General features: G+C 31.7%; 4 protein-coding genes across 4 annotated transcripts, besides 1 other annotated feature; 2 read left to right on the top strand and 2 right to left on the bottom strand.

Annotated features, from left to right (window-relative positions):
- Positions 1–110: 110 nt before the first annotated feature.
- TVAGG3_0552680 (uncharacterized protein) lies at positions 111–1,475 on the bottom strand (the record flags this gene model as incomplete). The annotated part of the gene is made up of 1 exon (XM_001329688.2): positions 182–1,438. The coding sequence occupies one exon, from the start codon at positions 1,436–1,438 to the stop codon at positions 182–184; it is 1,257 nt and encodes a 418-aa protein (XP_001329723.1).
- Positions 1,476–3,989: 2,514 nt separating this feature from the next.
- Positions 3,990–11,636, bottom strand: TVAGG3_0552670 (uncharacterized protein; the record flags this gene model as incomplete). The annotated part of the gene is made up of 1 exon (XM_001329687.1): positions 4,047–11,516. One exon carries the CDS (start codon positions 11,514–11,516, stop codon positions 4,047–4,049), a length of 7,470 nt encoding a protein of 2,489 aa, XP_001329722.1.
- A 369-nt stretch (positions 11,637–12,005) lies between these two features.
- TVAGG3_0552660 (ribonuclease inhibitor domain-containing protein) lies at positions 12,006–14,640 on the top strand (the record flags this gene model as incomplete). Its single annotated transcript, XM_001329686.1, has 1 exon — positions 12,333–14,633. The coding sequence occupies one exon, from the start codon at positions 12,333–12,335 to the stop codon at positions 14,631–14,633; it is 2,301 nt and encodes a 766-aa protein (XP_001329721.1).
- An 844-nt stretch (positions 14,641–15,484) lies between these two features.
- TVAGG3_0552650 (DDE endonuclease family) lies at positions 15,485–17,044 on the top strand (the record flags this gene model as incomplete). The annotated part of the gene is made up of 1 exon (XM_001329685.1): positions 15,485–17,044. The coding sequence occupies one exon, from the start codon at positions 15,485–15,487 to the stop codon at positions 17,042–17,044; it is 1,560 nt and encodes a 519-aa protein (XP_001329720.1).
- Positions 17,045–17,803: part of a mobile genetic element that runs on past the window's edge.

Below are 17,803 nucleotides of genomic sequence, written 5' to 3'. Positions count from 1 at the left end.
GAAATCCTCATAAACATTGCGATAACCAATAAAAACAGCATGATTGCTGTGCTTTAAATCGAATATAGAGTAAATTTTTAAAATATTCGATCCAAATGTTGAACTTTCGACCAGAAAACATATTATAAAAAACTAAACAAACAGTGAAATTGGAAGAATAATAAAAATTATTTATTAATCTTTACCATGATTCAGATGATGTTTCAGATTCATCCTCACCTTCTTCATCGCTGTCTGAAGCAGCAACAGCATCTCTGATTGATGCAGCGCGTGCAAGAATTTCGGCAAGTGAAAGAGAATTTGGATCTGTTTCTTCGACCTTCTTAACTGGAGGTGGCAATGGCTTGGAATTATCAACTTTCTTGAGTTTGAAGCCACCACGTTTGATCAAATCGAGGTGAGTGAGTGGTGCTGCTGGAGCTTCTTTCTTTTCTTCGACTTTCTTCAGTTTAACGCCTTCCTTGAGCAAATCTGCTATAGACATTGCCGATTTCGGTGGCTTTGGAGCACCTCCTGGAGGAGGAGGTGGAAGACTTGCTGGAGGAGGCGGTGGAGGTGGAGGAGGAATATTCTTTGATGCTGGCTGAGATGAGGGCTTTGGAGCCGAGTATGCTGTAACATTTGGTGTAGAAGATTGAACTTTTGTTACTCCGCCGTTTGCAAGAGAGATAGGAACTGCACCATGCTTGGCTTGTCCTTTTGGAGGTGGTAAGCAGAGACCTAATGGACGCTGTGGTGGAGAAGCCAAAGCACTGATGAGATCTTCGGCATCTTGGTTCTGTTGGCCTTCTGGTTGCTTAGATTTACGAGAGACCAAGTTTTCGTTTTCAGCGCGCTGCTTTTCTTTGCGGGCCTTGGCCTCAGCACGTTGCCTTTCCTGCTCGGCGAGAATGTTCTCGATAAGCTCTTGCTTGTATTGAACTCTAACGAAATCTGGATTTGTAAAGTTGATCGCGAAGTTAACTTCTTTCTCTGGATCTGATGGATCGTAACCCTTTGTGATGCTTGCAAAGCTTGAAAAATCTGGTGCTGGGTTTGCATGTCCAATCATCTTCTTAGCGAATGTTGTCTCTTCGAATTTGAACTCTTTCATGGCTTCATCATCAAGATCATTGGATGTTGGAACGTATTCAGGTGATGCTGTAGGCCAATTGGCTTTTGCAACAGATCTCATACGTTCAATTGCAGATGGAACTTGTTGTTCAATATCTTTTATACGCGCTTGAAGAGTTTTTATCCTGGAAAAGACGGTGTTCGCGGAATTAGCAATATCAACAAAGACTTCCATCGCATATGAAGTAATACATTCTGCTTGCCTCAAATAACCACAAGTTCTTATGCCTGCAAGATAATCAAGTCTCCTATCTTCTGGGCACCCTTTAAACCGCTCCATGGCGGGGGTGTGATCCAGCTCAACGATCGGACGGGCCGGAAACATTTATTTGCGTTACTTTTTGATAAAAAAGTATTGTATATACTTATCTGAATATGATCTTTATAACGAAAAAGGTCTAATCATAAAATCATGATTGACCACGATTTCTCTGAAATAAAAATCCTTGAAAAGTCAACATTAAAATCATTATTATCATTTTTATTTGTTCCAAAATCTTGCATTAATTTGAATTGAATTGAAACATTGAATTAAATTGAGAACTATTCAAAAATTCCAAATGTGACAAAATTTTCTTTATCGTTTATCCTCTTTTCTACTAACATAATACAATATTTAATTATTTATATAAATAACTTAAAACCAACCTTATTTGTAAAGAAAATTGACTACAGTTATTAATTACTCAATAATACTTTAGTGTTTATTTTTAAACGATTTGATCTAAATCTTTCTGGACGATATATATTGAATTACTTCGGTTACACTTTTGATCGATCTCCTTCTCAAAATAAAGTCAATCGTTTTTTGCTAAAAATTTACCCTTTTCCTATGTCAGAAAGGTGAGAAAAACAAAAAATCTCTGATATTGGGAATATAGATTGTTTATTTAATGAGCATTCTAAATATCATAAAAATAAGCATATTTTGTAAGCTGTCAAATTCTAGGAGAACAAAAAAAATCCATATTATATGAAAAATTAATTTGTTATTAGATGCTAATTTTATTTAACAAGAAATAAAAGAAAAATTGTAAGCCCGCCAAAAAGTGTAAACTATTCAAAAAATTTGACATTCAATGAGGATAAAAAAAGTTAAATTTAAAGCATAAAAAAGGATTTTATTCCTATAACAAACATATAAGTAGATATAATACATAATCAACATACTTGTGGTGTTTGTTCTGAGTCTTGAACTCGGCTTGGAGACTGAGAAACAGTAAATTAATCTTCCAGTCGTATCGATCTTTTTCGCTCTTCTGTACTTCTTTAGCTGGTCTTGTCTTCTACTTGCTTTTCTATCGCTTTCCTTGTGTTTCAGTCTTTCTTCAGGTCTTCCTTTTCGTAATCTGTTTCAATTTCCTTTCTGTCTTCGCTTAAGTAATGGTTTGTGAGTTGTTGAGATATTATCTTGTATATGTGTAGCCGTTTGGCATGTTCTTATTGCGCATTTATGCTTGATTTGTTGAAAGATTTGCTAATATTAGATAAAGTTTTTGTTTTTCGTGTGTTTTTTGCATCTGTGTGGTTAGTGCTTCATTGAGGTATCGATATTTCTTACTATCTTGCGTTGATGCTACTCCCAAAAAAATTCCAAATCAATAAAATGATACCAAAAATGTGAAGTGGTCAAGGCCAAAGAATAAAATTTTAAATTTTTTTAGCGGTTATTAAAAAATTTTGTAAAAAATTAGTATAAATTGATTTTTTAACCGGAAAAGTTTGACTTAAGCATAAAAGAAATCTGTTAATAGGTTTTAATTTATCTAAAACACTATTATTTAGTACAAAAAGCTAATAAGAAATTTGAAATTAAATTTAAAAAATTTAACATTGATTTACATGAAACCATATAGATTATATTTAAAACTAATACGTAATTGCAAAAAATTATATAAGGTATCCTGGATCTTTATATGGGGTTGAAATTCAGATCGAAAAAATGTAATTAAATCGGAAACGTTATAAAACAATCATATCAATAAGATGTAAAAAGAATAGGTAAATAAATGATTATATAAACAATTGTTTAATCCACTTCAAAAAGGTAATAATTACAATAATTTATAAAAATCTCGTGTCTGCTAAGTTTGAGATCTTGGAGTATTAAATATTATCGTTGGTAATATGCTTAACTCGAAGTTTTTTGATTTTGTTAATTTTAATATAAAATTTGAATCAAGAGTTTCATTTTCGAACAGCTACTACAAAAACGACCTTTTTCCATTGGAAAAGGTCATTTCTGCCGTTGCTGCTCGAAAACTCTGGTTTTGTATTTCAGAATTTCAACTACCAACATAAATCAAGATCTGATGTTAGGAATAATATTTGTTTCGGGAACAAGAGGTGTGTTGCTGATTTGAAAGGAAATTCTTGAGTTTTTGTGAAATTATCTAAATTATTTCTCCGAAGATCATTAGCTTGAAGGACAAGTAAGGACCTTAAAGAAGTCCAGCGCCTTAAGCTCATTTGACATTTAGGTGTCAGAAATGTGCGCTTTTATGGACGGGGGTATACCCAAGTCTACCAGATTTGCCAAATTTTGAGGGGAAAAAACCGAAATTCTAGGAGGCAGATTTTTTTATAGGAAAAAACGATCGACTTTACAATCTTAGCCAACAAGAATGAGATTATTTAAAAATCCGAAAGTATTCATATTAATTTACCATCCATTATCAATAAGAACTCAAAATTCTTGGATTCAAAAAGTAGATCAAATTTTGTAAAACGATGCTTGGATCTGATAATAGAATATTTTGATCAACTATACTTTTTATTAATAAATAACTATGTTTTAAGGGCACATTTCAATATAATATTTCAAATGAAGATTTGAACTCGTTTTATTGGGCCAAATCACAAAGAAAACATACAAATTCATAAAGATACAGAGTTTAATTCATACTAAACAAATAAACAATAACTTTAAAATATTATAAATCACTAACATTAAAAGGATCGATATCTGAACTCTCCGATTTTAAGTTCTTGATAGAGTTCAATGCGTTGAATACAATTCCTGTTCCAACTCTCTTTGTCTCATCAATCAGCGAATCCTCAACAAATGCACTAATAATATCCAAGTCAACTGAAGGATTGCTTTGGTCTAAGATATTATCTGGCAATGGCGGTGCTGGAGCCATCTCAAAGCTTTCATTTTCAAGAAATTCTTTGGGTGGTGTGGGTAAACTGTCACTTTTTCTGTGATGTTTATGGTGTTTCTTCTTTTTCTTCTCTTTTTGCTTTTCCATTTCGTAAAAGTCTTCTTCCAAAAGATCTATTGGTGGAGGAGGCAATGACAATCTCATTCTCGGTTGATTTCTTCTTTGCTTTGATAATTCTTTAATTCTTTCCATTGCTTCGAAAAATTCTTGACTGTATTCATCGTCGTCATTTACATCTTTCTTCTTGTTTGGATCCCACCAATCAGGAAGAATCCATTTTACATGTGGTTTTGGAGAAGATATCAAGTTCTCTTGATCGATTTCTATATTGTTGAAATCAAGATCAGAATATTCTTCCGAAAAAGTTGGTTTTTCTTCATTTGGATTCCACCAATCCGGAAGATTCCATGTTACATGTTTCTTTTCATCAATTTCTTCTAAACTATCATGCTTTTGTAGTTTTGTTGGCTTCTCTATAATCTCAAACTCTTCTTCGAAACTGTTGTTTTCTATTTCATCAATTGAATTCACGTCATCTTTGTCAAGTTTTTCAATATTGTCTAAACTATAATCATCTGTAAAAGTTGTGTGTTCTGCGTAAGGATCCCACCAATCAGGAAGAACCCATCTTATGTGAGGAATTGTAGGTGGTTTGACAATTGATCCAAGAGAAGAATCAATTGCGGTTATCATGGATTGTATAACGATATCTCCGACCATTCCTTCGAGGTACAAATCAAAATCTTCTTCAAGATATTCTTTGACAGGATCTTCTTCCTGTTTGATGGTTATTTCAGTGAATGGAAAATTGATTTTCATTGCAGATTGGATAGCAATTCTTGAGCAAATTATGGAGACAGTATCTAATATATCATTTCCTATTTCTTCACCAATATTTTTCTCTTTCTTTGGTTGAACTATTTCTTCATCAAATTTGACAGAATTTGACGGTTTTTCTGGTTCAAAGAATTCGATTTTTTCAAACATGTTAAAGACAAAAGAATCAGTAATATCGTAAATCATGTCTTCAAGATTATCATCTATCTCATCGACAACAAGTTGTGTGTCACTGTTGCTTGTAATATCCTTAAGAGTTTCAATTGATTTCTTAAGAATTACATTGTTGAAGAAATCATCAATATCTTCCATCAAATTTCCTCTTAAATGGTTCATCTTCTTTCTAAGTTTCATATCTCTCTTTGAGAATATAGAAACACTGTCTTTGTTTAAGTTCTTCAGATGATTTACTTCAACAAATTCAAGTTCATTTTCATCTAGATCGAAATCAATTTCATCTAAATCAACTTTTGGAGGTGGAATCGAAATTTTGCTGAGATTTTGTAAGAAATTGTTCTCAGAAAGCAAAATAGAAAGTTGTGGAGAAGTAAATTTGATTTCCATTGGAAAGATTTCATCTGCAAATTTGGCTGTTTCTGGTTTTGTAACTTTGGAAATTTCGAATTTTGGTTTCGAGAAAATTTCACTTGGAATAACTAAATGATCAGAAACTGTCATGGAATTAAGCAAATTAGAAAGATCTGGATCTTCTTTCTTAGGAATCGAATTCAACGAGGCTAAAGTGTCAAATTTAAGATCGAAAAGTGACAAATCCAAAATGAAATCATTTGAAAATTCTTCTGCAATTTCTTCTGTCATTTTAACATCACTTAAATTAAAATCAACTAAAGCGGATGTGCTTGTCAATTCTAAATCGTTAGAAACATCAAAATTGATATCAAAAATGTCATTTGTATCATAAATTTCTTCAAATTCTTTGATTGATGGTTTGTCAAAGGAATTGAATGGCATAATGAATTCTAATTTAGGTAGAATAAGCTTGACATCAATCATTTCTGATATCTCATCTGCAAGTTTCGTTGGGATTCGTTCTGGCCTCAAATTCGTATCAAAAATATTTAGTTTCTTTTCTAAATCATCCATTGTTAAATCTCTCGAAAGCAAAGTAACAAAATTCCTTGTTAAAATGAACTGTTCTCTTATTGTTGATGGTCTTGGCTTTCGTGGAACTAATGCATTCAATGGATAAATAGAAACTTTCTTAATTTCTTGTAAATCAGGAATTATTTCGTGATTCTCAACTTTAACTTCGTATTCTGGAATTTCTTCGAAAATAAAATGTTCTAAAATCTTTGTTTTCATTGGAGGAACAATTAATTGGTTGATACTTCTCAGGTAATTGTTAGGAATAAGTTCTTCTGGTAAATTAAATTCTCCTTGAAATAAAACTGCATTATCAAGCGGTTTTAACAAAAGTGAACTGTCAAGTTTTTGTAAATCAAAGTCAAAATCATCATAAACGGATTTAGAAGTAGAATTAATGAATTCTTGATTGATATTTGGTCGAACTGGTCCAGAAATGGTCAATTTCTTGATATCAAACAAAGGAATTGACAAAATTGGTTGATAATTCTTAGAAATTTCCAATGAATCATTGATGAATTTCTGAATCAAAGGTTTAGGTTGGAAATTGAAAAGTGATGTGAAATCAAGTTTGGAAATATCTTCATTTGCGAAGTCATAATTTACAAAAACTTCATTAGCTAATGAAAGAGGAATCATTTCTTTCCTAAAATCGAAAATATTTGTTCTAAAATGAACTAAATCATTTAATTCTTCTTGGAAATTATAATTTGTTGTTTGTTCTGGTGCTTTTTCATTTGAAAAACTATCGAAATTACTTCGATTAAATAGATTTGGAATAAATAGTTTGTCTGTAATTGATTTCGATAATTTTTGATTTTGACAAATTTCTTTAACGTCTTTTTCGATTTTGTCACTTTTCTGAATTGGAGTCAAATTTTCTAAAACAAATAATGATGAAATCATTGGAATCGAAGTGAAATCTAATTGGAAATCATCTGGGATTATGAAAGAGACATTAATTTTTGGTAATTTGCATTTCTTCATGTTTAATAAACTTGAAACGTGACAGATTTGTAAACTATTGAAATCAAAATCAAAATCAACATTTGTGTATTGATAAAAATCTTTTTCTTCTTTTCCGAAATTAGTGAAATTAACATAAGACTTCTTATCAAACAAATTAGGAATAATGAAATCGAAATTGATCATGTTGGAGATTACTTTTGATTCTTTTTCAATTTTGGCTGATTTTGGAATTGGACCTAAATTATCTAAACTAAATTTGTTTTTGCTAAGATCCAAACAAAGATCTGTATCATATTTAATGAATGAAATCTTTTGTTTTGGTTTATATGACTTTGTTAAGTGCAAAAGAGTGTTATTGATTTTAATTTCTTGTAAATCCAAATCAACATCATATTCTTCTGCATTTTGTTCATTGATCTGTTCTCTTTCGAAGTTGAATATGGAATATTTCTTTGACAAATCAGGAATGTGTAAATTAACAAAGATTTTTGACGAAATTTCTTTTGCATCTTTTTCATTTTTCTCGGATAAAACTATTGGTGAGAAATCTTTAATTGGTTTCATTGTATCTATCTCTATTTCACATCTTAAATTATCATCGTATTTAACTTCTTCAGAAAATGTCAAAGGAATTTGAGAAATTGTCAAATTTTGTAAAACTGACAAATCTACAAATTCCAAATCATCAAAACTGATTTCTGGAATTTCGTAATCAGTTGATTGATATTCGTAGAACTCTTTTTCATAATTTGGCAGGAGATTATTAGTTTTGATATTAGGAATATGCAAAATCTCCAAAATATCTTCTAAAACTTCATCTTTTTCTGAAATTTCTTCAGCTTCTTTTTCAAATTTCTCTATTTTATTGTCACTTGAAATTGACAATAAACTATTTCTATCAAAAATAATTTCTTGTAAATCTAAATCATTGATCTCATAATCTGTTGTTTCAAATGGAACCTCTTCTCTTTCATAGTTAATTAAGTTGTTTCTAGATAATGAAAGATGATTGAAATCAGGGAATTCAAAAGAAAATTCCGTTTCTTGTTCATTGATCTTTTGTAAAACAAAATTTTGTAAATTGTAATTTGGCAAAATGTCAGGAATCATTAAATCAATATTACAGATATTCTTTTGAGAGTTTATTGTATTGCCAGCTCTCTGTTTAAGATGTTCTAACCTTGGGTTGTTTGTCAAAGATAATAATGGACTTATTTTTCCTTTCAAATCTGGTGTGAAATTTGAAAGTTTTGGAACAAAAGAAACAGAATCAGCTCTATTAAGTGAAATATATGATTTCTCATAGAATTGTAATGTGTTATTTAATTCCAAGTCATCAAAATTAGTTTGGATATCTACTTGAACATTTTCTGCATCATCCAAAACATCGAAATCATCATAATCTTTTTGGAAATTCATCAAATTAAATTTGTTTTGTTCAATTTCCAAACTTAATTTTAGTTTATATTTAACATCATTTGAATCATCTAAAATAGAAGGAACTGTTTCTTTTGCAAAGCCAATTTCTTGTTGTTTTGGAACTATTATATTTGGAATTCTTGAGAAATCATAATCAAAAAGAAAATCTTCTTCAATGATTTTATCTGAATTTGTTTGAACTAATTCAATCTTCTTAAAATCTTCTAAGCAATTTATTGGTTCTGTTGGAACAACAAAATCTTCTCTAATTATAACATCATCTAAAACTTTTTTGATAAGTCTTTCTTCAACAGTTAATTCTGGTTCTGAAACTTTTGTTAAATTGAAAAGTGAATTTTTGTTTTCAATTGAAAATTCAGGATTTGTGAAATCATATTCAACACCAGATAAGTCTTTGATGAAAGAAGGATATGGCTTTTGTTCAAATTCTTTCATGTGAATATTTGACTTCACTTCACTTAACGATAGCTCATTCAAATCTATCAAATCATTTTCATCGTAATTTTGAATTTGATGTTCTTCGTGAATGAAAGTTATTGGTTTCAAGTTGACAAAATAATCTTCTCTTAAAGTGATGTCTATTTTATCTTCTATTTCTTCAACTTTCTTTTCTATCAAAGGACTAGAACGAGGTTGTAATGAACTCAAAGAGTTGTTAGTTTGTTCGAGTTCTTCTAAATCTAAATCAAATAAATAATTTGTATAAAAATAAGGAATTTTGATTTTTGGAGTAAAATTCTTCAAAAACATTATATCTAAATTAATTCCGAAATTGACATCTAGATCTAAAGATATCTGATTTTGTACATCTTTGATGTCATTTTCGTGTAAATCATTAATATTAAAATCGACATAATTCTCAATATTTTTGACACTTTTTGGAAAAATTTTTGTAAAAATAGAAGTGTCAAAATCAACGGAATTGGTCATCTCCTCCACTAAATTCTGTGGTAATGAATAGTTAATGTTCGGACGTTTTGTAAATCTTTCAATTGGATTTTCGGAAATTAAATCAGAAAACAAAGTGTCAATTTTTGGCAAAACCGTTTGACAGATTTCATATTGTTGGTCAACAAATGGAATAAACCGTTGTTTGCCGAAAATTGTAAACGGTTCGACGGTTTTGACAGTTAAATCGTTTTTGTCAATTTTCATCAAATTTTTGATGTGATTATTAACTGCCAAAAGTGACCTTCTTCTTTGTCTTTTGTTGCTTGGCATATTTGATTCAACAGACATTTTGTTTGACAAATGATTTACATTGATGAAATCATTGATAAACGAGAAATCAGGTTTCTTTAATTCCTTGATTGCAGCTAATCTTGAAATCCTGTTTAACAAACGTTTATCAAGATTTTTGATCTTTGGAAATGGTGTGATAAATTGGAGCGGTTTTTGTAAATCAAATTTGTCAAAAATATTTGTGAAATCAAAATCGATTTCTTGGCTGATGATTTGACATTTCTTTTCATTGATTTTCTGTTCAATTCTTTTATCAATACCTCTTTTAGAAACAGCAAACAAAGGCTTCAATTTATCTCTATTTGTAAAGTTTGGTATTTTTAGAGAAATTTGATTTGCGGCTGTTTTTGTGACTGTTTCAACAATTCTTTGACTTTGTTTGTCTAAAACGGTTAATTTATCGTTGACAAACCGCAAAGAAACATTTGGTTTCGGAATTGATACGAAATTAGGTAAAATATCAAATTTGATTGGTAATTTTTTGACACGTAAACTTGCTTGAGGAAAAACAACGAAATTTTTGATAAGTTTACGTGGCAAATTTCGCCATAATCTGAAATATTTTGTTTTGATTTGTTTTCTGATTTTTCTTTCTTCGTTTGCTTTTCTGAACCAATTTTGGATAGTTCTGGCTGCATTTTCAACAATTGTTTGGTAAATTTTATCATATTTTTCTTCAAACATGATTTTAGCTACTTCATGACATTTCTGACTCATAATTGTCTTCTCTTTCCATAGTAAGAAGTAGTTATTTCTCTTTTGAACTAATTTTTCACGTTCTCTTTCGCAATCTAATTCATCTTTGGCTTCAAGAAGCATTTTTTGACGATTGAAGAGTGTATTCTTTCTTACCATCTGATTGAATTGGTCTTCTAATAAACTCCTCTTCATTTGATGTTGAACTTCTTTATGGAATTGTATTTTTGATAAAATTTCCCTGTACTGTCGCCATTTTCTGAGTAATTTCAACCTAGTTGCTGCTGCTTGTACCTGGTGCTTTCTTTCGAAGTATAGCATATCATCTGTAAATTGTTCCCAAAAAATTCTCGATTTTTCTTTGATACAAGTGTGAATTAGATTGTTTCTTGTCAGTAATTGTGCCAAGTCTATCCAATTGTTCTGTAAGTCTAATCTTTCTCGTTGATACTTGAATTCTTCTAATCTTTCGAATTTTGTATATTTATCAACTAAAGATTTCCATTTGTCCGACTGCTCATGATTTCGATCTATTGCTGTTTGTGATTTCTCTTTCCATTCTGTGAAATGATCAAGAAGCAAATTTTTATTTTGTAATAACGATAATCCTTCGATTATATTATCGCATTTTGCTTGTTTTGTAATTAGATTTGTTAGATTCTGCCATTTTTTCTGTAATACTTTCTTATTTTCTTTCTTTTGGTGATCTAATATTACGTTGCATTGCTTCTTGAACTGTTTCTGTAAGAGATTTCTTGTAAACATCTTCCACATGTATGTTGCATGCCATTTTTTGAATGAAATTCTAATGGTCCGTTCTTGCAAAATATCAAATAAGAGTGCTAATCTAAAGGATTTTCTGTATGTTTCGATTCTATTTGTCCTGATATTGTCTTTTGCAAGTTTAATCCATTTTTGGCGCATTTTTGTCTTGTTAATTATCTTTTTCATGCGGAAAAAGTTTGAAGTAACGTCGAAAACATCTATTTCATATTCACTACCAGAGTGGAGGAGTGAACTATCCGTGCTTATATCACTGGATGAACCTCCTCTGAAAAAACATCAATGATAAAACTTCAAAAAATCTTGAAGTGACCGTTTAATTTACTAAAATCAAAATTATCATATGCCTTGTTATCAATGAAATATGATACACCATATTGAATTCTTTGAATTTTCATATATAAACCTTGTTTGAATGCATCAAATCCTTCTAAATATTATATACTAATGGACATTTCGCAAAGTTCCATATTAAACATGTGAATGTATATGTGTTCCTCCATAGTTCTATCTGTTTCGTTGAAAGAGAGGATAAAGAATTTTAAATTTGAAAAATCATGAAAAAGGAAAGAAAATTTCTCGCTTGTGAATTGATATGTGTTTTATTTTTAGCAAACCAATTAATTTTATTAACATTTTTTTTAACAGATGGATTATGACGAATTAAAAAATTCTTTAGATGAATCAACATTTCAAAAATTGATTACAATTGCCAGATGGGGAACAAATGAAAGTCCTCTTTTTGCATCAGTTGTAGAATATAAAGGCAAAACTCAACCGGTAACAGCAACAGGTTATTTGCTCATTACTGTTGGAGCTATCTATATATTCAAGAAAAGGCTATTTGGATCCGCTGCAATTAGACATCACATATCTTTACTAAATATAATCAACGTTGACCATCAAGGTGACAGAATTACGATATACATTAAAGATAATGAAACAAAAGCAACTGATGACGAAGTTAAAATTCCATATAATACCATGAGAAAATCTGATTATATTACAGAAACCGAAACAGGAGAAAAAACAATACCTTTTGATCAGCATTACTCAGTCACTCTCAAAAGTAGGCAATTTATTAAGAGAATTTTCTTAACTTTATACTTCCTTTGCGAAAGTGCATTAAATAAAGTCGATACTATTATGCATCCTCAATTCAGATCACAACAAATCAAATTACCACCAGTTAACTCACCAATATTTAAAGGAATGCTTGAAAAACGCGCAATTTTATTTTCTCATTATTCTTTTCCAGATGGAAAGAACCTCGAAGCTGCAGAATACTTTGCCACAAAATGGAAGGATAATCAAAACTTCATCATTTCCAAAGGATTTCATCCTGCAGGATATTATCGACCTTTTGCAAACGCTTTAGGCTACGAAACAAAGCTCAAATCAGTTTGTTTTGATGATGCGCACTTCAAGGAGTTCCCAGACTTCGTAAATATCCTTGCTCGAACTTCACTTTTTATAAGTACGATTGCTTTTGCAAATTACAACAGTAACTTCAATCTTGAGTTCAATCTTAAAGATCTCAATGATATAAATATCCTTAATTGGTCAATTATTAACTCAGACCTCAAAGTTCTTGAACATTTCGTAGATTCATGTGTTTCACAAGAATTTTCACCTCACAGACTTTGTTTTGGCCGTTCAACACTTAATAAACAGAATGCTGATAAGTTCTTCCAAACAATTTCCAAGATAAAGAACCTTCACGCCGTGAAAATGTTTGAATTAAATTTTGTTGTTCCTCAATTCGACATTTTACAAAATTTCATCAGAACAATGACATCTTTGGTCGATATAGAGATATCCCATTCGAGTTACGATGGTGGCCAGTTGTTGTATACCATCTGCGAAGTCGAATCAAACATAATGAACATCAATTTGACGGATTGCAAATTTACTGACATTCCGAAATTCAAATTGCCGAAAAACATATGTTCATTCGACTTCTCGAACTCTCATTTCCATGGTTCATCTCTTAGAGATTTGATACAAAACTGCGTTGACTCGAAATCGGATTCTAAATTCGCGTTAAGATTCAAAAACATAAGAATTTCTGAATCTGACATGTCACTTTTGCGAACATTAAAAATCACTGGAAATGACAATTTATGTGAATTTGATTTCAGTGGTAATTTCATTCCTAAAGGCGCGTTCACTGAATTGATTGATTTCTTAGATTCCCAGAAATCCATGAGATTTTTGAACCTCGAAGGAATAACAAGTGATGCAATGTCAAGAGTTATTCCAAAGATTGCAAGATACGTTAAGAACTCTGGTGTAGAAGCATTGTTTATCAATGGACGTATAGCTCCAAGAGAATTCTCTTCATTAATGATGACATTACTTGAAAAGAATTCTCTCAAACGCTTCCATTGCACGAATTCTGGTGCTGGAAACATGACAATTAAATTATTGACAGAAATTGTCAAAGTTTATCCATTGGAAGAAATCGCTTGTGATGGCATGAAACCAGACAAAACAACAGAAGATTGTATATCAGATTTATGGTTTGCAATTGCCAGATCTAAAACAATTAAGAGATGCGATACTCCTAAACAAGATGTTCCTTCAATTACAAAGAAGAAAAACGCAGAACCATGGCAACCTTATGTTAGTTATCCTTACAGGATTAATCCAAGTGACCAAAACTTTGAGATTCTCAATAGAATCAGAATTGCTTGCGGAATGAATCTTATAACAACACCACCGCTGAAAGAAGTACCTGATTTCAATGTCCAAGAAATAATAAACGAAGAAGAAGAAAAGAAAGAAGAGCTCAAAGATGAAGAAACAACAATGAATTTCATCGAAGGTGATGAATTAAATCAGAGAAATAACAACAAACCACAAAAACAGGATGCAATTAGTGATGGAGACTTGGAACTTGAAAACCAGTATTACTCTGATTTCGAGGAAGATGAGTTCTTACAAGCAAATACAAGGAGAAGAAGATCAACAGCAGTTTCTCAGAAAGTGAGCGCATCTGAAAGTAAAAGTGACATTTCTGTCAAACCAACTAAACATGATGAAATGCCTGTATTTTCTCCACCTGCTTCTAGTAGTAAGAAGACAGATGCATCACCTAAAAACTCTTCTAGCACTATGTCAAGACCTCCTCTTTCAAAGAAAGAAGAATCTTCATCTTCATCTTTATCTGACTTTGATTTTGCAGAAATCCTTAGTAAAGTCGGAGCCAAACCTGGTTCTACATCAGATTCGTCATCTGACAGCTCCGATAAGGATACTAGTACTTCTTCCCTTGATTTGTAATCTTATTTTTAAAGACTTTTTATGTATTTTTTTCTTATGTAAATTTAATCAAATATTTTTTTAAAGATAGCTTTATCAAAGCAATGATTATGAAAGAATATCTGAGAAATGACCAAGATGGCCAAAACCTAATCTCAAATCATAATTAATTGCATACTGATTTTGCTTCTATATGTAAGTGATTGATTGAGTCTGTTAAAAAGCATATCTAGATAGCCAAAAATACGTATACCGAATTTTTTATATATAGTTAGAAAAGAATCCTCTAAAGTATGATCATAACCTATCCTATTGAGCAGAAGATACAATTTTCTTCGACTTATGCATGATATAATTAGTAAACAATGTTACATTGTTGAGTTGTGCAATATTTTTATATTGAAATTGGCATTAAGAAATTGGATCATGTTGTGTATTAATTTCTAAGCGAGAATGCATCCAATCTAGTTTAAACACAATTATCTTGGGTATTGTACTTAAATTATGCGTTAAAAGAACATATTACATTGAAAAGTGAAAATTCCTCTTAAAGAAACCAGTAATACAAGTTTTCATGTAAGTTCGTCATATATTTGACTCCATATGAAGCTGAATTCCATGTAAATATTTCATTTTGTTGCGAAATTTAAAAAAGTTTAATACACGAAATAAAGTCATTTCAAGAGCCTTGTACCGATAAACTAGCCTTGTACTGCCATTTTATGGTGATGTAAAGTATTCAAAAAATTTGCAATGTAAACCATTACATGGCAGAAACTTTAAAATAAACAAAAACATGACACTTAGTACAGGGGCTTTTTGGCTGGTGAAGTCAGATAAAACGTGGCTCAGGTGCTCGTTTAAAATTAAAAATGGAATTTCTCACAGTCGAATTTCTTGGTAGACAACAAAAGTTTATCATCAATTGTCGCGCCGAAGGTATGACATATAGTCAAACTAAGCTTGCATGGGAGGAAGAATACCCAGATCTCGGAACTTTAACATCCAATCTCATTGCTACTGCACTTAAAAGAGCTGCATTAGGTCTATACTGGGAAAAAGGGAATCATGGCGGTGCAGATCCATACCTATGCGAGCGTGATCAGCTCACTTTAAAAGAAATTATCGAAGATTCTGCTTACAAAGGTGAAGCTCTAGAAGCAGCTGACATTATTGACGAGGCGTTCAAGTTGAAAGAGCTCAGAAGAGATTATGGTTACAGATTCCTTCTTGAGATTAATTGTCCTACTCTTGCAGAAGAAGTTATCAATACTCTTGGTGGTGATGATGTATCGAGACCTTATGTTAACCATATTTTACAGCAATTGCATTGCAAGCTTAAGGCATGCCAAGAGATTGAAGAATCAAGATACATGGCGTGTGAACCAAGAATTATCGAAGAATTCTACGATAAACATCGTGAAACAATCGAAAGTACTCCAGAGGAGTTGATTTTTAGTATCGATGAAACATTCATAAACAAATTTAAGAAGAAGAAAGTTGCATTACCTGAGGAGATAGAGCATATGATCACCAAAGGAATTCCAAACTTTCCGCACATTACAGCTTTATGCGGATGCTCAATGACAGGCAAATCTGTCCCACCTCTCTTTGTTCTCCCATGTATTGCAGAACTACCTAGAGAACTGAAAGTATTCCAGCGCGAAAGACATTGTTGGTTTACTTCTACGCCAAAAGGCTGGGTGAACAGAAGTGTATTCTTATTGTATTGCATTTTCTTCATCGAGTGGCTTAACTTTGAACGCCAGAGAATGCCAGAAGATATACGTGACAAGCCTGCTCTCATTGTGTGTGATGGACACTCCAGCCGCGAGAATCCTCTGGCATTGTTCCTTTTGGCAAGTGCCAACATCAAATTAATTGTTCTTCCCGCACATACAACACACATTTTACAAGTATTTGATGTTGGCATTGCCAAAAGATTAAAGTCCAAATTCACGGATTATCTGAGAGATTACATTAAGGCACCGAAGCAAGAGTTCAACAGCAATGCTGCAATGATGCGCTACGCCATTATCTACTCATTTATTAGCGCATGGCAAGAATCAGTATCATTAAGAACGGTTCAAAATGCTGCCGCCGCCTGCGGTCTTTGCCCTTGTTCTGTAGAAGCTCTCAAACATAATAAGTATGTTCGTGAATTGACTCCTGCAGAAAAAGAATTGCAAGAGAAAAGAAATTACCGTAATCGAAATCGTTTTAACATCAATGGTGAAGAATTGACGACGATGGACATGATTTGCGCAATTTCTGACAATATTAAGAAGAATCCTGCAAAATCTGTGATTTGCAGGAAGCCAGAACAAGACACCAAGGAACGTTTCTACTTTTGGATTACAAACTATCTTGATCCCAGCACTGAGTTGTTGACAAAACTCCCTAATATGCCAGGTTATAGTCCAAATGATTAGGAAACAATAAGAATTACCGAAAAAGTGACAAAACATCAAAAACAGGGAGGGGGTCTCAATTTTTATTACTTATATTATTTTACAATATTTATATAAATACTCTTTATAATATATTTTACTATAAAATTATACCTCAAATTCAAATATTTAAAATATTATTTACATAATTATCTCAAAATTATATTTTTATATATTATTTTTCATATGTATAAATCATATAATCTATATCTATGCAAATCTCATCTAAATTTTTTTGAAACAAACCGCTACCATTTTATAATGGTCCATCTTAAATTCATCATAAATTCTGGTACATGTTAGTACCAGAGTCTTCAAATCTCAAACACTCTGGTACCAACATGTACCAGACGCGAGTTTCCAATGCCCTCGTACGATTTTCTATTAAGATCTTCTTGAATGAGAAGGTCTTCATAGAAACTCGTACGAGGGCTTCTCTTTTAAATACTCTGGTACCTGCTGGTATCGGAGTCGACTTTACAGCTCTTTCCCCAATTTTGAAGCTGGGGAAAGTTTTCAAGCAATGAAAGGGAAGCTCTCGCTATGAGGTGAAAATCTAGAATTTTTACCTCATAGCGAGTAATCCTTTGTTAATTGCTTGAAAACTTTCTTCAAATTATCAAAATTTCGAGGAAAGTTTCCTTGCTTCAAAGTAGAGATGGAGCCCTTTGAGCCACTGCATATAGGTCAGTGACTCAAAATACTCCATCTCTACTAGAAATCGCCAAAATTTGGGTCGCA

Source organism: Trichomonas vaginalis, chromosome II (genome assembly GCF_026262505.1).
Source record: "Trichomonas vaginalis G3 chromosome II, whole genome shotgun sequence".
NCBI lineage: Eukaryota > Parabasalia > Trichomonadida > Trichomonadidae > Trichomonas > Trichomonas vaginalis.
Note: the sequence above shows the minus strand (reverse complement) of the source record. Positions and strands in the feature narration are given on the sequence as shown.